A 24,238-nucleotide genomic window follows, 5' to 3' on the forward strand; every position below is an offset into this window, starting at 1 on the left:
CCTACACACCACAACGAAAAGTAGCCCCCACTCGCCACAACTAGAGAAAGCCCGTGCACAGCAACAAAGACCCAACGAACCCAAAAAAAACAGGTACGTGCACCCCTATGTTCACAGCAGCACTATTCACAATAGCCAAGACATGGAAACAACCCGAATGTCTATCAGCAGATGAATGGATAAAGAAGATGGGAGATATATATATATAGATACATATATATATAGATATATAGATATCTCCACTAGATATATACTCAGCCATGAAAAAGAACAAAATAATGCCATTTGCAACAACATGGATGGACCTAGAGATTGTCATACTAAGTGAAGTAAGTCAGACAGAGAAAGACAAATATATGATATCACTTATATGTGGAATCTAAAGAATGATACAGATGAACTTATTTACAAAACAGAAATAGACTTGCAGACATAGGAAACAAATTTATGGTTAGCAAAGGGGAAAGAAGAAGGGAGGAAAAACTTGAGAATTTGGGATTAACATATACACACTATTATATATAAAATAGATTAAAAAACAAGGACCTACTGTATAGCACAGGAAACTATATTCGGTATCTTGTAATAACCTATAATGGAAAAGAATCTGAAAAAGTATATATATACTGAATTACTTTGCTGTACACCTGAAACATTGTAAATCAACTATACTTCAGTAATCAATCAATCATTGTCAGAAAAAGTTTTTTAAAAATAAAATAAATATATATATCCTTTAATCTCAATTATAAAGAATAACGTATACGTTGATTACTGTATATATAATTATATAACATTTGTGTGTGTGTGTGTATATATATATAAATGACTCAAGCAAATAGATTGACATTTGTAGTTTGTGGTTGTCCCTGGGTGTGGAATCATATTACATTTTAATTTTTTTCATTAAAACTTCTGTATTATATATAAATAATTTAAAATCAGAAACATTTGTTTTTAAATAGCAGTAAGCTTGTACAACAACTTCCTGTTCAAATATCTGTTTAGTAAAGCTCACTCTAAGAAGGTAACTTAACCATATATTATTTGCTTTGTTAGGAAAAGATATTAGAGCGATATAGAACCATAGTTGAATTCTTCCTTTTTTGTTGTTCCTGATATTGTTAATATTATACTTTTCCAACCCAGTCTAAATAACTGAATTGTCTCTGTCTGAAAAACCTAAGTTACCAAGTTATCCAATAAAAAGATCACAGAGTTTAGGGGGAGGAAAAAGAAGGCTGCGATAAAGATATCATACCAGAGTCTAAAGAGCTGTCTTTCAAACTTTTTTTTTTAACATCTTTATTGGACTCTTTCATTTTTTTTTAACATCTTTATTGGAGTATAATTCCTTTACAATGGTATGTTAGTTTCTGCTTTATAACAAAGTGAATCAGCTATACATATACATATAGCCCCATGTCTACTCTCTCTTGCGTCTCCCTCCCACCCTCCCTATCCCACCCCTCTAGGTGGTCACAAAGCACCGAGCTGATCTCCCTGTGCTATGCAGCTGCTTCCCAGTAGCTGTCTGTTTTACCCTTGGTAGTATATATAAGTCCATGGCAATCTCTCAGTTCGTCCCAGCTTACCCTTCCCCCTCCCCATGTCCTCAAGTCCATTGTCTACATCTGCATCTTTATTCCTGTCCTGCCCCTAGGTTCTTCAGAAACTTTTTTTTTTTAAGATTCCATATATATGTTGTAGCATATGGTATTTGTTTTTCTCTCTCTGACTTACTTCACTCTGTATGACAGTCTCTAGGTCCATCCACCTCACTACAAATAACTCAATTTCGTTTCTTTTTATGGCTGAGTAATATTCCATTGTATATATGTGCCACATCTTCTCTATCCATTCAACTTTCGATGGACACTTAGGTTGCTTCCATGTCCTGGCTATTGTAAATAGAGCTGCAGTGAACATTGTGGTACATCACTCTTTTCAAATTATGGTTTTCTCAGGGTATATGCCCAGTAGAGGGATTGCTGGGTCGTTTGGTAGTTCTATTTTTAGTTTTCTAAGGAACCTCCATACTGTTCTCCATAGTGGCTGTATCAATTTACATTCCCACCAACAGTACACCTTTTCTCCACACCCTCTCCAGCATTTCTTGTTTGTAGATTTTTGGATGATAGCCATTCTGACTGGTGTGAGGTGATACCTCATTGTGCTTTTGATTTGCATTTCTCTAATGATTAGTGATGTTGAGCATCCTTTCATGTGTTTGTTGGCAATCTGTATATCTTCTTTGGAGAAATGTCTATTTAGGTCTTCTGCCCATTTTTGGATTAGATTGTTTTTTTTGACATGGAGCTGCATGAACTGCTTGTAAATTTTGGAGATTAATCCTTTGTCAGTTGCTTCATTTGCAAATGTTTTCTCCCATTCTGAGGGTTGTCTTTTCATCTTGGCTATGGTTTCCTTTGCTGTGCAAAAGCTTTTAAGTTTCATTAGGTCCCATTTGTTTATTTTTGTTTTTATTTCCATTTCTCTAGGAGGTGGGTCAAAAAGGATCTTGCTGTGATTTATGTCACAGAGTGTTCTGCCTGTGTTTTCCTCTAAGAGTTTTATAGTGTCTGGCCTTACACTTAGGTCTTTAATCCATTTTCAGCTTATTTTTGTGTGTGGTGTTAGGGAGTGTTCTAATTTCATTCTTTTACATGTAGCTGTCCAGTTTTCCCAGCACCACTTATTGAAGAGACTGTCTTTTCTCCACTGTGTATTCTTGCCTCCTTTATCAAAGATAAGGTGACCATATGTGCGTGGGTTTACCTCTGGGCTTTCTATCCTGTTCCATTGATCTATACTTCTGTTTTTGTGCCAGTACCATACTGTCTTGATTACTGTAGCTTTGTAGTATAGTCTGAAGTCAAGGAGCCAGATTCCTCCAGCTCCGTTTTTCTTTCTCAAGATTGCTTTGGCTATTTGGGGTCTTATGTGTTTCCATACAAACTTTGAAATTTTTTGTTCTAGTTCTGTGAAAAATGCCTAGGGATTGCACTGAATCTGTAGACTGCTTTGGGTGGTATAGTCATTATCACAATGTTGATTCTTCCAATCCAAGAACATGGTACATGTCTCCATCTGTTGGTATCATCTTTACTTTCTTTCATCAGTGTCTTATAGTTTTCTGCATACAGGTCTTTTGTCTCCTTAGGTAAGTTTATTCCTAGGTATTTGATTCTTTTTGTTGCAGTGGTAAATGGGAGTGTTTCCTTAATTTCTCTTTCAGATTTTTCATCATTAGTGTATAGGAATGCAAGAGATTTCTCTTTGTATAGTATCATGTCATCTGCAAACAGTGACAGCTTTACTTCGTCTTTTCCGATTTGGATCCCTTTTATTTCTTTTTCTTCTCTGATTGCTGAGGCTAAAACTTCCAAAACTATGTTGAATAATAGTGGTGAGAGTGGACACCCTTATCTTATTCCTGATCTTAGAGGAAATGGTTTCAGTTTTTCACCATTGAGAACAATGTTGGCTGTGGGTTTGTCATATATGGCCTTTATTTATGTTGAGGTAACTTCCCTCTATGCCTATTTACTGGAGTGTTTTTTATCATAAATGGGTGTTGAATTTTGTCAAAAGCTTTTTCTGCATCTATTGAGATGATCACATGGTTTTTCTCCTTCAATTTGTTAATATTGTGTATCACATAGATTGATTTGCATATATTAAAGAATCCTTGCATTCCTGGGATAAACCACACTTGATCATGGTGTATGATTCGTTTAATGTGCTGCTGGATTCTCTTTGCTAGTATTTTGTTGAGGATTTTTGCGTCTGTGTTCATCAGTGATACTGGCCTGTAGTTTTCTTTCTTTGTGACATCTTTGTCTGGTTTTGGTGTCAGGGTGATGGTGGCCTCGTAGAATGAGTGCAGGAGTATTCCTCCCTCTGCTATATTTTGGAAGAGTTTGAGGAGGATAGGTGTTAGCTCTTCTCTAAATCTTTGATAGAATTTGCCTGTGAAGCCATCTGGTCCTGGGCATTTGTTTGTTGGAAGATTTTTAATCACAGTCTCAATTTCAGTGCTTGTGATTGGTCCGTTTATATTTTCTATTTCTTCCTGGTTCAGTCTTGGAAAGTTATGCTTTTCTAAGAATTTGTCCATTTCTTCCAGGTTGTCCATTTTATTGGCATGTAGTTGCTTGTAGTAATCTCTCATGATCCCTTGCATTTCTGCAGTGTCAGTTGTTACTTCTCCTTTTTCATTTCTAATTCTGTTGATTTGATTCTTCTCCCTTTTTTTCTTGATAAGTCTGGCTAATGGTTTATCGATTTTGTTTATCTTTTCAAAGAACCAACTTTTAGCTGTACTGATCTTTGCTATCGTTTCCTTCATTTCTTTTTCATTTATTACTGATCTGATTTTTATGATTTCTTTCCTTCTGCTAACTTTGGGGTTTTTTTGTTCTTCTTTCTCTAATTGCTTTAGGTGTAAGGTTAGGTTGTTGATTTGAGATGTTTCTTGTTTCTTGAGGTAGGATTGTATTGCTATAAACTTCTGTCTTAGAACTGCTTTTGCTGTATCCCATAGGTTTTGGGTAGTTGTGTTTTTATTGTCATTTGTTTCTAGGTATTTTTTGATTTCCTCTTTGATTTCTTCAGTGATCTCTTGGTTATTAAGTAGTGTATTGTTTAGCCTCCATGTGTTTGTATTTTTTACACATTTTTTTCCTGTTATTGATATCTAGTCTCACAGCGTAGTGGTCAGAAAAGATACTTGATACGATTTCAATTTTCTTAAATTTATGAAGGCTTGATTTGTGACCCAAGATATGATCTATCCTGGAGAATGTTCCATGAGCACTTGAGAAGAAAGTGTATTCTGTTGGTTTGGGATGGAATGTCCTATAAATATCAATTAAGTCCATCTTGTTTAATGTATCATTTAAAGGTTGTGTTTCCTTATTTATTTTCGTTTTGGATGAGCTGTCCATTGGTGAAAGTGGGGTGTTAAAGTCCCCCACTATGATTGTGTTTCTGTCTATTTCCCCTTTTATGGCTGTTAGCATTTGCCTTATGTATTGAGGTGCTCCTTTGTTGGGTGCATAAATATTTACAATTGTTATATCTTCTTCTTGGATTGATCCCTTGATCATTATGTAGTGTCCTTCTTTTTCTCTGGTATTAGTCTTTATTTTAAAGTCTATTTTGTCTGATATGAGAATTGCTACTCCAGCTTTCTTTTGATTTCTGTTGCATGGAATATCTTTTTCCATCCCCTCACTTTCAGTCTGTATGTGTCCCTAGGTCTGAAATGGGTCTCCTGTAGGCAGCATATATACAGGTCTTGTTTTTGTATCCATTCAGCCAGTCTATGTCTTTTGGTGGGAGCCTTTAATCCATTTACATTTAAGGTAATTATCGATATGTATGTTCCTATTCCCATTTTCTTAATTGTTTTGGGTTTGTTATTGTAGGTCTTTTCCTTCTCTTGTGTTTCCTGCCTAGAGAAGTTCCTCTAGCATTTTTTGTAAAGCTGGTTTGGTGGGGCTGAATTCTCTTAGCTTTTGCTTGTCAGTAAAGGTTTTAATTTCTCCTTCGAATCTAAATGAGATCCTTGTGGGTAGAGTAATCTTGGTTATAGGTTTTTCCCTTTCATCCCTTTAAATATGTCCTGCCACTCCCTTCTGGCTTGCAGAATTTCTGCTGAAAGATCAGCTGTTAACCTTATGGGGATTCCCTTGTACGTTATTTGTTGCTTTTCCCTTGCCGCTTTTAATATTTTTTCTGTGTATTTAATTTTTGGTAGTTTGATTAATATATGTTTTGGCGTGTTTCTCCTTGGATTTATCCTGTATGTTACTCTCTGCGCTTCCTGGACTTGATTGACTATTTCCTTTCTCATATTAGGGAAGTTTTCAACTATAATTTCTTCAAATATTTTCTCAGTCCCTTTCTTTTTCTCTTCTCCTTCTGGGACCCCTGTATTTCGAATGTTGGTGCGTTTAATGTTGTTCCAGAGGTCTCTGAGACTGTCCTCAATTCTTACCATTCTTTTTTCTTTATTCTGCTCTGCAGTAGTTATTTCCACTATTTTATCTTCCAGGTCACTTATTCGTTCTTCTGCCTCAGTTATTCTGCTATTGATTCCTCCTAGAGAATTTTTAATTTCATTTATTGTGTTGTTCATCATTGATGGTTTGCTCTTTAGTTCTTCTAGGTCCTTGTTAAATGTTTCATGTATTTTCCCCATTCTCTTTCCTGGATTTTGGATCATCTTTACTATCATTACTCTGAATTCTTTTTCAGGTAGACTGCCTATTTCCTCTTCATTTTTTTGGTCTGGTGGGTTTTTACCTTGCTCCTTCAGCTGCTGTGTGTTTCTCTGTCTTCTCATTTTGCCTAACTTACTGTGTTTGTGGTCTCCTTTTCACAGGCTGCAAGTTCATAGTTCCCGTTGTTTTTGGTGTCTGCCCCCAGTGGGTAAGGCTGGTTCAGTGGGTTGTGTAGGCTTCCTGGTGGAGGGGACTAGTGCCTGTGTTCTGGTGGATGAGGCTGGATCTTGTCTTTCTGGTATGCATGACCACGTCCAGTGGTGTGTTTTGGGGTGTCTGTGACCTTATTATGATTTTAGGCAGCCTCTCTGCTAATGGTTGGTGGTGTGTTTCTGTCTTGCTAGTTGTTTGGCATAGGGTGTCCAGCACTGGAGCTTGCTTGTTGTTGAGTGGAGCTGGGTCTTAGCGTTGAGATGGAGATCTCGGGGAGAGCTTTCTCCGTTTGATATTATGTGGAGCCAGGAGGTCTCTGGTGGATCAATGTCCTGAACTCAGCTCTCCCACCTCAGAGGCACAGGCCTGACACCCGGCCAGAGCACCGAGACTCTGTCAGCCCCACAGTAATTATTCTTTCCAGTGGTGGACCAACAGTGGGGTGGGGAGAGTGGTTTGTCCAAGCTAAAATCCAGCTGGAGGAGGTCATGGAGAGGACATATCGGCTCGTTGAACGGAGAGGCAGACCCAGGCAATTCCGTGACTCGACTGTCAGGTTAGTGGGGGCGCCTTCCCCACATCCTCCAAATGTTTTATTAAATACATTTCACCATTTTGCCACAATCCAGGACACACGAACACACCCACATACATATATTAGCTAAAACAAAAATTTCACTAAAATGTACACTGTATGTTTTATTATACTATGTATGATATTTACACTATACCATGTTATACTACACTATTTTCTTTTGTATTTTATTTTTCTTTAAATGCTGACTGTGACCCCCACTAACCTAGTTTCATGATCCACATCTAGAAATTTTTGCTATAGATGTACTTAGACATATACAATAAAGTGTAAGTGTAAGGATATTTATTGCAGCATTGTCATAGCAAAATGCCGAAAACAACTTACGTATTATGGTTCTGGTCAGTAAATTATGATATATTGTACAGTAGAATAGTATGCAACCTTTAAAGAGAAGATCTTTATGAGAGCTAGATCTTTATGTATAACATTCTCCAACGTATAGTAAGTTAAAAAATAAGGCACAGAACAGTGTGCACAGTAAAAGAAAAAAGAAACAGTATTAAGTTTTAACTGGTGAAGCCAGAAATACATTTCACAAAGCCTCTTCCTTCCTGCCCCTTGACTTGGTTCCCTTGAGAATGGTAGGAGCTCCCAAAATGGTCTGCCCTGGGAAGGGAATGAAATTAGTGAAAGGAAAGTACCAGGTTTGGTGGTAGGGTACTCTGGCACAAAAGAGCCAAAAGAAGCAGGAAAGGCTGGTCATATGTATGGGATGTTTATAAATTGGGTATCTGTAAAAAAGAAGACTACATTCTTAAGTAATTAAGTATCTTTGTTGCATTCAGAAAAACATTGGGCCTCATATAACAGTGAACACAGTAATTGTCTGATCAGCTATTTGCTATTCTCTAAGATAATAGTAAATGAAAAAATAAGACATAGCTTTTTATCACATGTCATCATGTACATTACTAATTGTGGCATTTAGGGGGTTTAAGAATAAAGGTGCCAGAAAAATAAGCACATTTATTATTTAACTGGCATCTTCCTGTGGGCTGTTTTTCTTATGTCTTTGAGGAAAGAAAGGGGGAATTCAGATTGTAAAATGCTACCTATTTAGAGAATATACAGTTCTCTAGCAGTTGGGGAAAGCTTCAGAAAAGAGTACTGCAGTGGGGAATTTCATTGCATTTTTCAGCCTGAAACTAAAACAAATAAAAAAGGGAAACAGCTTATTCCTGTTATTTTGACTTCCTCTTATTGTGTCTTCCTTGCATGTGTTAGCCTTGTGATTTGGGATTAATCAGAGGTTATTTCTAGTTGCCCCCATAAAGAGAAAAGAAACAAAGACAAAGAGGTTGCTTCTGAAGTTAAAGCCTGTGGTCCACCGTTTAGTGTTTCAGTTCAGCCAGTTGTAGGAGTAACTTGAAAGAATAGGAGGAAACCATCTTGTGTGTTCACTGAAAATCTTTATGGAAGAGGAGCATTTATAGAATCAAGCTGAGAATTTTATTATATAGGAAATTATTTCCTTAGAAAAGCACAGCAGTAAATCTATTCCACCAAACTATTCTTGTATCTGCACAAGGATGCTCATTGCAGTATTGTTTAATATAGTATTTGAAAACTATAAACAGCCTAAAATATCCATCAGTAAAGTATAGGTGTGTAACTGGTACATCCTTATTATGGAATATTATGCAATTGCTTTTTTTTTTTAATAGCTACTTTATTTATTTATTTATTTATTTTTGGCTGTGTTGGGTCTTCGGTTCGTGCGAGGGCTTCCTCTAGTTGCGGCAAGTGGGGGCCACTCTTCATCGCGGTGCGGGGACCGCTCTTCATCGCGGTGCGCGGGCCTTTCACTATCGCGGCCCCTCCCGTTGCGGGGCACAGGCTCCAGACGCGCAGGCTCAGTAGTTGTGGCTCACGGGCCCAGTTGCTCCGCGGCATGTGGGATCTTCCCAGACCAGGGCTCGAACCCGTGTCCCCTGCATTGGCAGGCAGACTCTCAACCACTGCGCCACCAGGGAAGCCCGCAATTGCTTTTTTTTTAAAGAGGAAAAAAAGCTATGTACTTACTGACTTAGAAAGTTCTCTAAGACACAGTAAGTGAAAACAAGTTGCAGAACAGTTTTACAGAAAATAATATCTCTGTAATTACACACACACACACACACACACACACACACACACACCCCTACACACATATCTGTGCTTGGAAAAGGTCTGGAAGGATGCCCATCATACTAAGAACCTTTGGAAAAGAAAGAGAGATTGGGTTATGTTTAGGAAGGACTTCAGCTTTATCTATGGAATTAAAATTTTATAAGAAAATAGTCATTCACTAATGATGAAATTAAAATAAAAATTATATTTGTAAGAAATATAGTGTGAGCAATGGGATGGCAAGGAGTTAACAACAACATTTACTTTTTAACGATCTTCTAGATAGTTTATACTTCTCACAGAAGTCTGTGTTAATTCGAATATATAGTTAAGGGAGTAGAGACAAGTATAGCATGCCTAGGGAAAGCATGAGCTTGCTACCTCTATACCCCTGATTTTCTCCCCAAAACGGCAGACTAAATTTCTGACTAATTTTCAAATTCTGCCTTTGTGCAGGATACCTAAAAGTTATTCTTCCAGAGTAGATTCTTTCACAGGTCATGGACTCAAATTAAGTAAAGCTGACAACATATGTATGAGAAGCCACACGATTAAAATTTTAGGAAATTTTAATATCATAGCAAGAGACCTACAGCCCTTCAAAGTATTTTTCTTGTCTTCAGTTTCATGTATGTAGTTCATAATATTTCATCATTTAACAACAAGGGGCTTCCGTGGTGGCACAGTGGTTAAGAATCCGCCTGCCCATGCAGGGGACTGGGGTTCGTGCCCTGGTCCGGGAAGATCCCACATGCTGTGGAGCAACTAAGTCCATGCACCACAACTACTGAGCCTACGCTCTAGAGCTTGCGAACCAAAACTGCTGAGCCCATGCGCCACAACTACTGAACCCCACGTGCCTAGAGCCCGTGCTCCACAACAAGAGAAGCCACCGCAGTGAGAAGCCCACTCACCACAACGAAGAGTAGCCCCTGCTTGACGCAACTAGAGAAAGCCCACACGCAGCAACGAAGACCCAACGCAGCCAAAAATAAATAAATTTATTTAAAAAAAAAACAGCAACAACAAAAAGTATTTTCTGCCTCAAAACTCAACTTCACCCAATGAGTGCTAAAATATGCATAAGTTCCAAAAAATTTTTTTAATTTAATTCAATACCTAACATGTTGTCTGTTCAACAAAACACTGAATTCATTGGTAGAAATGAGTAAGAGATAGTGTTATTATTTAATTCAGAAGTTTCTTCTTACTGATTTGAAACTTCATGTATAGAACTTCTCATATAAGCATACCTAGTAAATTTTTGTACAGTTGAATCATACTTAACGTGATTTCTCTTTTTCTTTGCACTAGATTAGTAATAATTTGTCTGTTGTGCTGATACGCTTCACAGATTATATATTTTCATCTCTCTTTATATTTCATATTTCTTTTTTTCAGTAAATATAAGCTTCATGAGGGGCAGGTACTTTGTTTATCTTGCTGCATTGCATCCCAGATATCTAGAACCTGGTAAGCTCTTCAGAAATATTTGTCATCCAAGAGAGTAAGTTAAGGCCCTTTAAGTTTAAATTGAATGTATTCAAGCCTCAAAAAATAGGTTGCCATTATACCGTGAGAAAACCATAATTCAAAGAGACATGTACCACAGTGTTCATTGCAGCACTGTTTACTATAGCCAGGACATGGAAGCAACCTAAGTGTCCATCAACAGATGAATGGATAAAGAAGATGTGGCACATATATACAATGGAATATTACTCAGCCATAAAAAGAAACGAAATTGAGTTATTTGTAGTGAGGTGGATGTACCTAGAGTCTGTCATACAGAGTGAAGTAAGTCAGAAAGAGAAAAACAAATACTGTATGCTAACACATATATATGGAATCTAAAGAAAAAAAAAAGTTTCTGAAGAACCTAGGGGCAGGACAGGAATAAAGACACAGACGTAGAGAATGGACTTGAGGACACAGGGAGGGGGAAGGGTAAGCTAGGACGAAGTGAGAGAGTAGTGTTGACATATATACACTACCATATGTAAAATAGATAGCTAGTGGGAAGCAGCCGCATAGCACAGGGAGATCAGCTCGGTGCTTTGTGTCCACCTAGAGGGGTGGGATAGGGAGGGTGGGAGGGAGGCACAAGAGGGAGGGATTATGGGGATATGTGTATATGTATAGCTGATTCAATTTGTTATACAGCAGAAACTAACACAACATTGTAAAGCAATTATACTCCAATAAAGATGTTTAAAAAAAATTAAATAAATGCAAGAACAAAGGCCAAAAAAAAAATAGGTTGCCATTTATTAATTCATGTTTTTTAGAAGAGAGGCTTACCTATAGTAATATAGTTTGCCAACTAAAACTTGTCACTTGCCATCTGGTTCTACAAGAATGAAGTCACTCGCCACTGAAGTTGCTGACCTTCAACACACCCTGAAAGGAGTTCAGGGCAGAGCTCAGGAATGAGGCAGTCTGTACTCTGGAAGAAACTGGCAGAACAGGCCTTCAGGTAGATATTTTCAGGAGAAAATTTTACAAGCCCAATTTCTTGCATTTTCTCATATCTAGAAAAGCACTGAAATCAGTAACAGAGACATCTGCTCCTCTGTCACTAGCAGCAACCTTCTGCCAAAATGTGTGCTTGATTGCACGTATTCCCCTTCACCAAAATATATATATATGACCTTCCCACTTACCTCTTCGGAGCATTTCCTCAGAGCTATGTGAGAGGCTGTCTCCCAGGCTGTAGTCCTCAGTTTGCCCCAAATAAAACTTAACTCACAACTCTCACATTGTGCATTTTTTTTCAGTTGATAAGTTTCATAATTTTACTATTGCTGATAATTCCCACTCAGTGACATTATTTATATCTCACCCCTGTACTAAGAAAGAACAATTTGTTCTTCAGACAGGAAATTATTGCTTTGTGTTTGTTTCCATATTTTTAGTAATGGATAACAAATAATTAGGATATGCACCTTTTTTCACTATGTATCTGTATTCAACTAAAAAACAAAAAAATCAACTGACATTTTACTTCAGTGTCCTTTCCTATCAAGTTGAAATCTGCATTCCCTAAGAGGTTAGTAAGGAGAGTTTTGAGAGCATCAGAGAAAATAGTTAGTACTTTTTAAGAGTACAGTGTTGCTTATCTTTCTTCATCTATCTAGATATATTTACCAAACATATTGTTCCCCACACTTTTCAGCTAAGGACCCCTGTGGGCATCTGTCTACATTACAGGTCCTTTCTCTATCTTTCAGAATATATTTCTTTATCCCCCCGTTTCTCCAGTGTTTTTGTTTTTGGCTTTCACAAAATCTTCATTATCCCCCATTTCTCTGCTTTCCAAATTGATAGCTCTGAGTTCTTTTCTCTTTAAAATCTTCCTTTCAGTCTCTTGTCCTTCCCTTCCTGACAGTATCTTTCATCAGTGGGACGAATGACTATCATCTACACAGCAGACCTAGAAATCATTAAAGGAAAAGAGTGCTAAAACAAAGTCTTAGAGGTTTAGAATAGAGCCAGTTTTCCTGTTCCTTATGGGATTGAAATGGGGAAAGGGTCTAGGTTATCCCATTCTTGTCTTTGGTGACATTTAAAGTTTCCTAATGGTATCACCCCTTTTTAAAATAAAAAGGAAGGGCTCATATATCTCCAAACAAAGATCTCCCATTCTTCTGATCCAGGCATATTCTAATCCCCTTCAGTGGACTGTTATCATGAAGATGAAGGCATTCTTGGGTTGGAATTACTTGGAATTAATAGTAGCAGTGATCAACTTTCACATGCTCAGTTTCACCATATATTCAGTGCTTTACTGTAGTGATGAACATTACCAGTTCACATTTTAAATGATCATTAAACACCCTATAATGCACTTACAACCCACCTTTTACTTTTCAGTCTTGACTTTTTTACCCCTCTCCCCATTCTGTTCTCTAAAGAAAAGGGATCCTTCCCCGACTGGAGTCCCAAGCCACCTGTATGACTGCTGGTTGAAACTGAATAGCTAGCTACCTCCCTCTACATAAGGCTGCAGTGACAATAGAAATTGCCATCTTCCCATCCTCTGACTTGTGCCATGGAGCTTGTTAGGATGTATAATTAGCATTGTCCTTGCTTCCGTTTGCCTGCCCTGATGTCTTATTCTCACTGCGTTGTGGTTCTCAAACCATACTGGTCCCCTTTTTTCATTCTTCCCTCTCTACACTCCCCTTGACCCTCTTCTCCCCCAAAAGCTTCTTATTCCTGTTTACTTGGGACATTTTTTTTTTAAGATAATTCAGCATTTTTTTAAAAATTTGATTGATTGATTGATTGATTGCTGTGTTGGGTCTTTGTTTCTGTGCAAGGGCTTTCTCTAGTTGCGGCAAGTGGGGGCCACTCTTCATCGCGGTGCGTGGGCCTCTCTTGTTGCAGAGCACAGGCTCCAGACGCACAGGCTCAGCAATTGTGGCTCACGGGCCTAGTCACTCCGCAGCATGTGGGATCTTCCCAGACCAGGGCTCGAACCCGTGTCCCCTGCATTGGCAGGCAGACTCCCAACCACTGCGCCACCAGGGAAGCCCACTTGGGACACTTTTAATTGTGAACACTTTTACTTCTCAGCCAAGTAAGAACCCTTTTCCCAAGGCCTTACGTTTAAGCAGCTTGTTTCTTGCCGTGCTTCCTTGTAGTATCAGTCTGTGTTTGTAATTTAAGAATCTTACTTCAAACAAATTTTTAGAGTTAAGACCTATATCCAACAATTATACAGCTTCAAATCCTCCCTCCTCCAAATCCCCTAACCAGAGGAAGAAGACACCCTTTCTCATCTTATTTAGTAAGCTCTTTTTTTAGTATTTTAACACTGAAGTTAGTTTCTACACTGTCTGTTAATACATAGTGAGTAAAAGAGCCAGAGCACATCTCTAATAAAGATGATTTTCAAGTTCATAGTCACTTAAAGTATCACACAGTTATAGTCTGCGGTCTGGGTCTCCTTCTGTAACACTTCAGAGACAGTTTTTGGATTGTGCCCCCTCAACCTCATGGTGTTTCCTGTGATTCATTAAATTGCTAATAGTCCCATTTATCTGCCAGAACCCACCCACTTCCAGGGTTGGCCTTTTCCTTCCTATTCCTTACGAGTGTAAGGGCTGAGTCGTAGAAAGTTCTGATCAAACAAATTGTACTTGGTGTTCCTCTAAACATTAATGGTATTGTTTAGAATACATTTAAATACGCAGAAGCAGCTTGTTTTTTTCTGCTCTCAGGCCTTAAACTTGTCTGGCAAATTTTAAGCTCCTTGAGAGCAGCAGTTTAGTCAAATCTGTATCCCCCTAACATTACCCACATCACTTAGCATATATAGTACCCAGCAAACATTAAGTATTCAATATAAGCATTCAAAGCATGTGCCCCTGTGAATCAGCCATACATCCAGAAAATTTTCTCAGGCTTCTCCAGTGCTATTTTTGATTGTCTAACCCTGGTAACACAAACTTTTTTTTTTTACATTTTGTATATTTGATGTTAGGCCAAACTTCTCCTGGTCTGTAGACTTTTATAACATTCATTAGTTTAAAATACTAATCCTGATTCCTTATTACTTCTGTTAGAATTCACATGTTTATTATAGCTTAAACTGTTTAAAATTATAGATTCAGGAGTCATACTTCTTAGGTTCTTCATTCTATTCTACTGTTTTTCAAACGTTTTTGGCAGGGACACATAGTAAAAAATAGACTTTGCATTGTGACCCAAGGGACACACCAACATGTGTACACACACACACACAGATATACACACACCTATATTCTTATGCCAGAAGAAAAGTTTCTTGAAATAGTACTCACAACATTTTGTGCTCTACAATGTTTTCAATTCTGTTCTATTTCATTTTTAAGCTACTGATCGAGACCTACTAAATTGAAATTCATTGCTATGAAGTCCTGGGGAATTTCTGTTTATGTGTATTACTCATTCAGTTAACATATTCAGTACTTACTATATACCATTTACTGTTCTTCTCCACTTCTTAACTGGCTTTGTGACCTTGGGAAAGTCACATGTTAATGTTCAGTTTCTTCTGTAAAATGGAGATACAGTGCTGTCTACCTGCAGAGGAATGCTGCTAGGATGAGCTGAGCTATATAAAGCACTGAGCACGCAGCTCAGTAGGTAATGAGCACTCCAGTGTGAGCGCCTCCCTTGTTGCTTCTCCTGTTGTTATTACTATTAAAATTACTTTGGTTTGAACTTCCCATGTTTCTGAAACACAATATATAAAGCATATGTTATATATAACTTAATTTTCCCTTTAACTCTCACTATATATATTTGTTTTTAAACTAGAGATATATTTTAGATATAGTGAAATGCACAGATCTTAAGTGTTCAGTTCAGTAAGTTTTGACAAATGCCGCTCCATTCGACCTACACTCCTATCAAGACATAAACATTCTCATCACACCAAAAAGTTATCTTTTGCCCCTCCCTGGTCATTTGTCCCCCCCTGTATCCAGATGTAACCACTGCTCTGATTTTCTTCACCATAGATTAGTTTTGCCCATTAGAACAGAGTCACAGAGAATGTATTCTTTTATGTTTGGCACTTTTTTGTTTGATATAATGATTTTCAGGTTCATCAGTGTCATCGTATGTATCAGTAATTTGTTCCTTTTTATTGCTGAATAGTATTCCGTTTTCATGAATGCATCACATTTTACTTATCTGTTCTTCTAGTGATTGATATTTCATTGTTTCCAGTTTGGGGCCATTATGAATAAAGCTACTCTGGATAATTGTGTAAAAGTCTTTGTGGATATATGTTTTCATTTCTTTTAGACAAATACTTAGAAGTGGAATAGCAGGTAGGCATTTTCTAACTTTATGAGAAACTTCCAGATTAATTTCCAAAATAGTTCTACCGTTTATACTCCCACCAGCAATGTGAGCATTCTAGTTACTCCATATCCTTTATAACATTTGATGTTGTCAGTCTTTAATTTTAGCCTTTTTAATGGCTGTATAGTACTATCTTATTATCGTTTTAATTTACATCGCCCTGATCACTAATGAGTGACCACTTTTTCATGTACTTTTTGGCCATTCATAAATATTTTTAGGTCTGAGATCCATCCTTCTTTTTTGTGTATGGTATGAAGTAGGTATCGACTCTCAATTTTTTTTTTAACATCTTTACTGGAGTATAATTGCTTTACAATGGTGTGTTGGTTTCCGCTTTATAACAAAGTAAATCAGTTATACATATACCTATGTCCCCATATCTCTTCCCTCTTGTGTCTCCCTCCCTCCCACCCTCCCTATCCCACCCCTCTAGGTGGTCACAAAGCACAGAGCTGATCTCCCTGTGCTATGCAGCTGCTTCCCAGTAGCTGTTTTACATTTGGTAGTGTATATATGTCAGTGCCACTCTCTCACTTCGTCTCTTATTACCTTTCCCCCTCTGTGTCCTCAAGTCCATTGTCTACGTCTGCGTCTTTATTCCTGTCCGGCCCCTAGGTTCTTCAGAACCTTTTTCTTTTTTTTTAGATTCCATATATGTGTGTTAGCATATGGTATTTGTTTTTCTCTTTCTGACTTACTTCACTCTGTATGACAGACTCTAGGTACATCCACCTCACTACAAATAACTCAATTTCATTTCTTTTTATGGCTGAGTAATATTCCATTGTATATATGTGCCACATCTTCTCTGTCCATTCATCTTTCGATGGACACTTAGGTTGCTTCCATGTCCTGGCTATTGTAAATAGAGCTGCAGTGAACATTTTGGTACATGACTCTTTTTGAATTATGGTTTTCTCAGGGTATATGCCCAGTAGTGGGATTGCTGGGTCATGTGGTAGTTCTATTTTTAGTTTTTTAAGGAACCTCCATACTGTCCTCCATAGTGGCTGTATCAATTTACATTCCCACCAACAGTGCAAGAGGGTTCCATTTTTGCCACACCCTCTCCAGCATTTATTGTTTGTAGATTTTTGGATGATGGCCATTCTGACTGGTGTGAAGTGATACCTCATTGTAGTTTTGATTTGCATTTCTCTAATGATTAGTGATGTTGAGCATCCTTTCTTATGTTTGTTGGCAATCTGTATATCTTCTTCGGAGAAATGTCTATTTAGGTCTTTTGCCCATTTGTGGATTGGATTGGATTGTTTGTTTTTTTGATATTGAGCTGCATGAGCTGCTTGTAAATTTTGGAGATTAATCCTTTGTCAGTTGCTTCATTTGCAAATGTTTTCTCCCATTCTGAGGGTTGTCTTTTCATCTTGGCTATGGTTTTCCTTTGCTGTGCAAAAGCTTTGAAGTTTCATTAGGTCCCATTTGTTTATTTTTGTTTTTATTTCCATTACTCTAGGAGGTGGGTCAAAAAGGATCTTGCTGTGATTTATGTCCCAGAGTCTTCTGCCTTTGTTTTCCTCTAAGAGTTTTATAGTGTCTGGCCTTACACTTAGGTCTTTACTCCATTTTGAGCTTATTTTTGTGTGTGGTGTTAGGGAGTGTTCTAATTTCATTCTTTTACATGTAGCTGTCCAGTTTTCCCAGCACCAGTTATTGAAGAGGCTGTCTTTTCTCCACTGTATATTCTTGCCTCCTTTATCAAAGATAAGGTGACCATATGTGCATGGGTTTATCTCTGGGCTTTCTATCCTGTTCCATTGATCTATATTTCTGTTTTTGTGCCAGTACCATACTGTCTTGATTATTGTAGCTTTGTAGTATAGTCTGAAGTCAAGGAGCCAGATTCCTCCAGCTCCGTTTTTCTTTCTCAAGATTGCTTTGGCTATTCGGGGTCTTTTGTGTTTCCATACAAATTGTGAAATTTTTTGTTCTAGTTCTGTGAAAAATGCCATTGGTGGTTTGATAGGGATTGCACTTAATCTGTAGATTGCTTTGGGTAGTATAGTCATTTTCACAATGTTAATTCTTCCGGTCCAAGAACATGGTATATCTCTCCATCTGTTTGTATCATCTTTAATTTCTTTCATCAGTGTCTTACAGTTTTCTGCATGTAGGTCTTTTGTCTCCTACAAACCTAGGTAGGTTTATTCCTAGGTATTTTATTCTTTGTGTTGCAATGGGAAATGGGAGTGTTTCCTTAACTTCTCTTTCAGATTTTTCATCATTAGTGTATAGGAATGCAAGAGATATTTGTGCATTAATCTTGTATCCTGCTACTTTACCAAATTCATTGATTAGCTCTAGTAGTTTTCTAGTAGCATCTTTAGGATTCTCTATGTGTAGTATCATGTCATCTGCAAACAGTAACAGTTTTACTTCTTCTTTTCCAATTTGGATTCCTTTTATTTCTTTTTCATCTCTGATTGCTGTGGCTAAAACTTCCAGAACTATGTTGAATAACAGTGGTGAGAGTGGGCAACCTTGTCTTGTTGCTGATCTTAGTGGAAATGGTTTCAGTTTTTCACCATTGAGAATGAGGTTGGCTGTGGGTTTGTCATACATGGCCTTTATTATGTTGAGGTAAGTTCCCTCTATGCCTACTATCTGGAGAGTTTTTATCATAAATAGACGTTGAATTTTGTCAAAAGCTTTTTCTGCATCTATTGAGATGATCATATGGTTTTTCTCCTTCACTTTTTTAATATGGTGTATCACATTGATTGATTTGTGTACATTGAAGAATCCTTGCATTCCTGGGATAAAACCCACTTGATCATGGTGTATGATCCTTTTAATGTGCTGCTGGATTCTGTTTGCTAGTATTTTGTTGAGGATTTTTGCATCTATGTTCATCAGTGATATTGGCCTGTAGTTTTCTTTCTTTGTGACATCTTTGTCTGGTTTTGGTGTCAGGGTGATGGTGGCCTCATAGAATGAGTTTGGGAGTGTTCCTCCCTCTGCTATATTTTGGAAGAGTTTGAGGAGGATAGGTGTTAGCTCTTCTCTAAATCTTTGATAGAATTTGCCTGTGAAGCCATCTGGTCCTGGGCTTTTGTTTGTTGGAAGATTTTTAATCACAGTCTCAATTTCAGTGCTTGTGATTGGTCTGTTTATATTTTCCATTTCTTCCTGGTTCAGTTCGGAAGGTTGTGCTTTTCTAAGAATTTGTCCATTTCTTCCAGGTTGTCCATTTTATTGGCATATAGCTGCTTGTAATCTCTCATGATCCTTTGTATTTATGCAGTGTCAGTTGTTAACGTCTCCTTTTTCATTTCTAATTCTGTTGATTTGAGTCTTCTTTTTTTCTTGATGAGTCTGGCTAATGGTTTATCAGTGTTGTTTATCTTCTCAAAGAACCAGCGTTTAGTTTTATTGGTCTTTGCTGTCGTTTCCTTCATTTCTTTTTCATTTATTTCTGATCTGATTTTTATGATTTCTTTCCTTCTGCTAACTTTGGGGGTTTTTTGTTCTTCTTTCTCTAATTGCTTTAGGTGTAAGGTTAGATTGTTGATTTGAGATGTTTCTTGTTTCTTGAGGTAGGATTGTATTGCTATGAACTTCTGTCTTAGAACTGCTTTTGCTGTATCCCATAGGTTTTGGGTCGTCGTGTTTTTATTGTCATTTGTTTCTAGGTATTTTTTGATTTCCTCTTTGATTTCTTCAGTGATCTCTTGGTTATTTAGTAGCATATTGTTTAGCCTCCATGCGTTTGTATTTTTTCAGATTTTCTCCTGTAATTGATATCTAGTCTCACAGCGTAGTGGTCGGAAAAGATACTTGATACGATTTCAATTTTTGTAAATTTATGAGGCTTGATTTGTGACCCAAGATACGATCTATCCTGGAGAATGTTCCATGAGCACTTGAGAAGAAAGTGTATTCTGTTGGTTTGGGATGGAATGTCCTATAAATATCAGTTAAGTCCATCTTGTTTAATGTGTCATTTAAAGCTTGTGTTTCCTTATTTATTTTCATTTTGGATGAGCTGTCCATTGGTGAAAGTGGGGTGTTAAAGTCCCCTACTGTTATTGTGTTACTGTCAATTTCCCCTTTTATGGCTGTTAGCATTTGCCTTATGTATTGAGGTGCTCCTATGTTGGGTGCATAAATATTTATAATTGTTATATTTTCTTCTTGGATTGACCCCTTGATCATTATGTAGTGTCCTTCTTTGTCTCTTGTAATAGTCTTTATTTTAAAGTCTATTTTGTCTGATATGAGAATTGCTACTCCAGCTTTCTTTTGATTTCCATTGCATGGAATATGTTTTTCATTCTCTCACTTTCAGTCTGTATGTGTCCATAGGTCTGAAGTGGATCTCTTATAGATAGCATATATACGGGTCTTGTTTTTATATCCATTCAGCCAGTCTGTGTCTTCTGGTTGGAGCATTTAATCCATTTACATTTAAGGTTATTATCGCTATGTATGTTCCTATTACCATTTTCTTGTTTTGGGTTTGTTATTGTAGGTCTTTTCCTTCTCTTACATTTCCTGCCTAGAGAAGTTCCTTTAGCATTTGTTGTAAAGCTGGTTTGGTGGTGCTGAATTCTCTCAGCTTTTGCTTGTCTGTAAAGGTTTTAATTTCTCTGTTGAATCTGATTGAGATCCTTGCTTTGTAGGGTAATCTTGGTTGTAGTTTTTTCCCTTTCATCCCTTTATATATGTCCTGCTACTCCCTTCTGGCTTGCAGAGTTTCTGCTGAAAGATCAGCTGTTAACCTTATGGGGATTCCCTGGTATGTTATTTGTTGCTTTTCCCTTGCTGCTTTTAATATTTTTACTTTGTATTTATTTTTTGATATTTTGATTAATATGTGTCTTGGCGTGTTTCTCCTTGGATTTATCCTGTATGGGACTCCCTGCGCTTCATGGACTTGACTATTTCCTTTCCCATGTTAGGGAAGTTTTCAATTATAATCTCTTCAAATATTTTCTGAGTCCCTTTCTTTTTCTCTTCTTCTTCTGGGACCCCTATAATTCGAATGTTCGTGCATTTAATGTTGTCCCAGAGGTCTCTGAGACTGTCCTCAATTCTTATCATTATTTTTTCTTTATTCTGCTCTGTGGTAGTTTTTCCCACTGTTTTATCTTCCAGGTCACTTATCCGTTCTTCTGCCTCAGTTATTCTGCTATTGATTCCTCCTAGAGAATTTTTAATTTCATTCATTGTGTTGTTCATCATTGTTTGTTTGCTCTTTAGTTCTTCTAGTTTCTTGTTAAACGTTTCTTATATTTTCTCCATTCTATTTCCAAGATTTTGGATCATCTTTACTGTTATTACTCTGAATTCTTTTTCAGGTAGACTGCCTATTTCCTCTTCATTTGTTTGGTCTGGTGGGTTTTTACCTTGCTCCTTCATCTGCTGCATATTTCTCTGTCTTCTCATTTTGATTAACTTACTTTTTGGGGTCTCCTTTTCACATGCTGCAGGTTCGTAGTTCCCGTTATTTTTGGTGTCTGCCCCCCAGTGAGTAAGGTTGGTTCAGTGGGTTGTGTAGGCTTCCTGATGGAGGGGACTAGTGCCTGTGTTCTGGTGGATGAGGCTGGATCTTGTCTTCCTGGTGAGCAGGACTACATCTGGTGGTGTGTTTTGGGGTGTCTGTGAACTTAGTATGATCTTAGGCAGCCTCTCTGCTAATGGGTGGGGTTGTGTTCCTGTCTTGCTAGTTGTTTGGCATGGGGTATCCAGCACTGGAGCTTGCTGGTCGTCAAGTGGAGCTGGGTCTTAGCGTTGAGACAGAGATCTCTGGGAGAGCTCTCACTGATTGATATTACATGGGGCCAGTAGGTCTCTGGTGATCCAGTGCCCTGAACTTGGCTCTCCCACTCAGAGGCTCAGGCCTGACACCTGGCCAGAGCACCAAGACCCTGTCAGCCACACAGCCAGGTACGTGGGGAATTTCTTGACTTCCGGGAAGTCTGAGGTCTTCTGCCAACGTTCAGTAGGTGTTCTGTAGGAGCTGTTCCACATGTAGATGTATTTTTGATGTATTTGTGGGGAGCAAGTTGATCTCCACGTCTTACTCCTCCACCATCTTGACGGTCCTCCCTCTCATCATATTTTAAGAGATGTATGGTCCCTTGAATAAAAGAGATTAAGATCTAATGCAGCATTAAAAATTATACTTTCGACTTGTGGCAGTAGCGGCTCGAGTGGCCGAAGCAAGAGGCCTCAAAGTCAGAGTGGTGGTCATGGTCCTGGAGGTGGAAAGAAGGATGACAAGGATAAGAAAAAGAAATATGAATCTCCTATACTAGCTAGAGTGGAGCAAAAGAAGAAGAAAACAAAGGGACCAGATGCTGGCAGCATACTGCCCCTGCTGACACCTCACACTCAGTGCTGGTTAAAATTATTGAAGTTAGAGGGAATTAAAGACTATCTTCTCATGGAGGAAGAATTCATTAGAAATCAGGAACAAATGAGGCCTTTAGAAGAAATGCAAGAGGAGGAAAGATCAAAGGTGGGTGATCTGAGGGGCACCCCAATGTCGGTAGGAACCTTGGAAGAGATCATTGATGACAATCATGCCATCGTGTCTACGTCTGTGGGCTCAGAACACTACGTCAGCATTCTTTCATTTGTAGACAAGGATCTGCTGGAACCGGGCTGCTCGGTCCTGCTCAACCACAGGTGCATGCTGTGATAGGGGTGCTGATGGATGATATGGATCCCTTGATCACAGTGATGAAGGTGGAAAAGGCCCCCCAGGAGACCTATGCTGATATTGGGGCATTGGACAACCAAATCCAGGAAATTAAGGAATCTGTGGAACTTCCACTCACTCATCCTACATATTATGAAGAGATGGGTATAAAGCCCCCTAAGGGGGTCATTCTGTATGGTCCACCCAGCACAGGTAAAACCTTCCTAGCCAAAGCAGTAGCAAATCAAAACTCGGCCACTTTCTTGAGAGTGGTTGGCTGGCTCTGAACTTATTTAGAAGTACCTAGGCGATGGGCCCATACTTGTTCGGGAACTGTTTTGAGTTGCTGAAGAATACGCACCATCCATCATGTTTATTGATGAAATTGATGCTATTGGGTAGGAAAGGTATGACTCAAATTCCGGTGGTGAGAGAGAAGTTCAGTGAACAGTGTTGGAGCTGTTGAACCAGTTGGATGGGTTTGATTCAAGGGGAGACGTGAAAGTTATCATGGCCACAAACTGAATAGAGACTTTGGACCCAGCACTTATCAGACCAGGCCGCATTGACAGGAAGATCGAGTTCACCTTGCTGGATGAAAAGACGAAGAAGCGCATCTTTCACATCCACATGAGCAGGATGACACTAGCCGACGACGTAACCCTGGACGACTTGATCATGGCTAAAGATGACCTGTCTGATGCCAACATCAAGGCAATCTGTATGGAAGCTGGTCTGATGGCCTTGAGAGAACGTAGGATAAAAGTAACAAATGAAGACTTCAAAAAGTTTAAAGAAAATGTTCTTTATAAAAAACAAGGCACCCCTGAGGGACTCTATCTCTAGTAGACCACAGTAGCCTTCCAGAAAAAGGTTGGAAGTGTGTCGATCCCTCAGAGGTGTGAGGTTGGGGAAGTTTCCCAGGAGTGCATGTTCCAGCTAATCTTCATTAGCATAGCATCCTGAGTACCTTTTGAGTGTGATGTGTAGGATGCCCATCCGACTCTCTTCATATGTTGGTCACGTGCAGTGCTCTCTTCCCAATAAAGCGTGCTCTTTCTCAAAAAACAAAAAAAAAATTATACTTTCAAATTCTTAATTTATATTCAGAGCATTAATTTGTTCAGGCCTTATAGAATCCCTTACACATTTTCGTCCCCGCCTCAAAAAGTTTTTTATTTAGACCCAGTCCAGAATGTATATGTAACTTGTTTCTATCACATACATAGACTAAAATAATAAAACAGAACAAAGACAAAAAAACTCAATACACCTATTTCAATTTCATTAGGAGTTTTCTCAGGACTCTCTGGAATCTGAATGTTGAAGCAGCTACATTGTTCTGTTTACCCATATTCTTATTCTATCAATAAGCAGTCTACTAGCTAGAAGTACTACACTTGTAGCTATTTGTACTAAACTTAACCATTTTTAGTCTTCAAAAGAATTTATTACACTGTAGTCACATAATATTGTAACATGATCCTCTGAACTTATGTAAATAATTGCTTTTATAAATATCTGTGGTTGCAAACTGACCCCAAGGGGAATCTTTTTTTTTTT

The 24,238-nt window shown here is 38.2% G+C and overlaps 2 protein-coding genes and 1 pseudogene across 6 annotated transcripts in view; 2 read left to right on the forward strand and 1 right to left on the reverse strand.

The window, feature by feature from the left end:
• Positions 1-24,238, forward strand: part of CTTNBP2NL (CTTNBP2 N-terminal like) — a 64,775-nt gene that overhangs the window by 27,459 nt on the left and 13,078 nt on the right. The gene's annotated exons all lie outside the window — the stretch shown is intronic.
• On the forward strand, positions 22,238-23,728 carry LOC103013209 (26S proteasome regulatory subunit 4-like; annotated as a pseudogene).
• Positions 23,662-24,238, reverse strand: part of ST7L (suppression of tumorigenicity 7 like) — a 151,711-nt gene continuing 151,134 nt past the window's right edge. For all 4 annotated transcript variants that reach the window (XM_007169393.2, XM_007169389.3, XM_007169396.3 and 1 more), the window contains one exon: positions 23,662-23,734. In XM_007169393.2, coding sequence (XP_007169455.2) covers positions 23,685-23,734 — 50 coding nt within the window. In that variant the 3' untranslated portion in view covers positions 23,662-23,684. The remainder of the gene's footprint in view (positions 23,735-24,238) is intronic.

The sequence above is a fragment of the Balaenoptera acutorostrata genome, chromosome 1 (assembly GCF_949987535.1).
Source record: "Balaenoptera acutorostrata chromosome 1, mBalAcu1.1, whole genome shotgun sequence".
NCBI lineage: Eukaryota > Metazoa > Chordata > Mammalia > Artiodactyla > Balaenopteridae > Balaenoptera > Balaenoptera acutorostrata.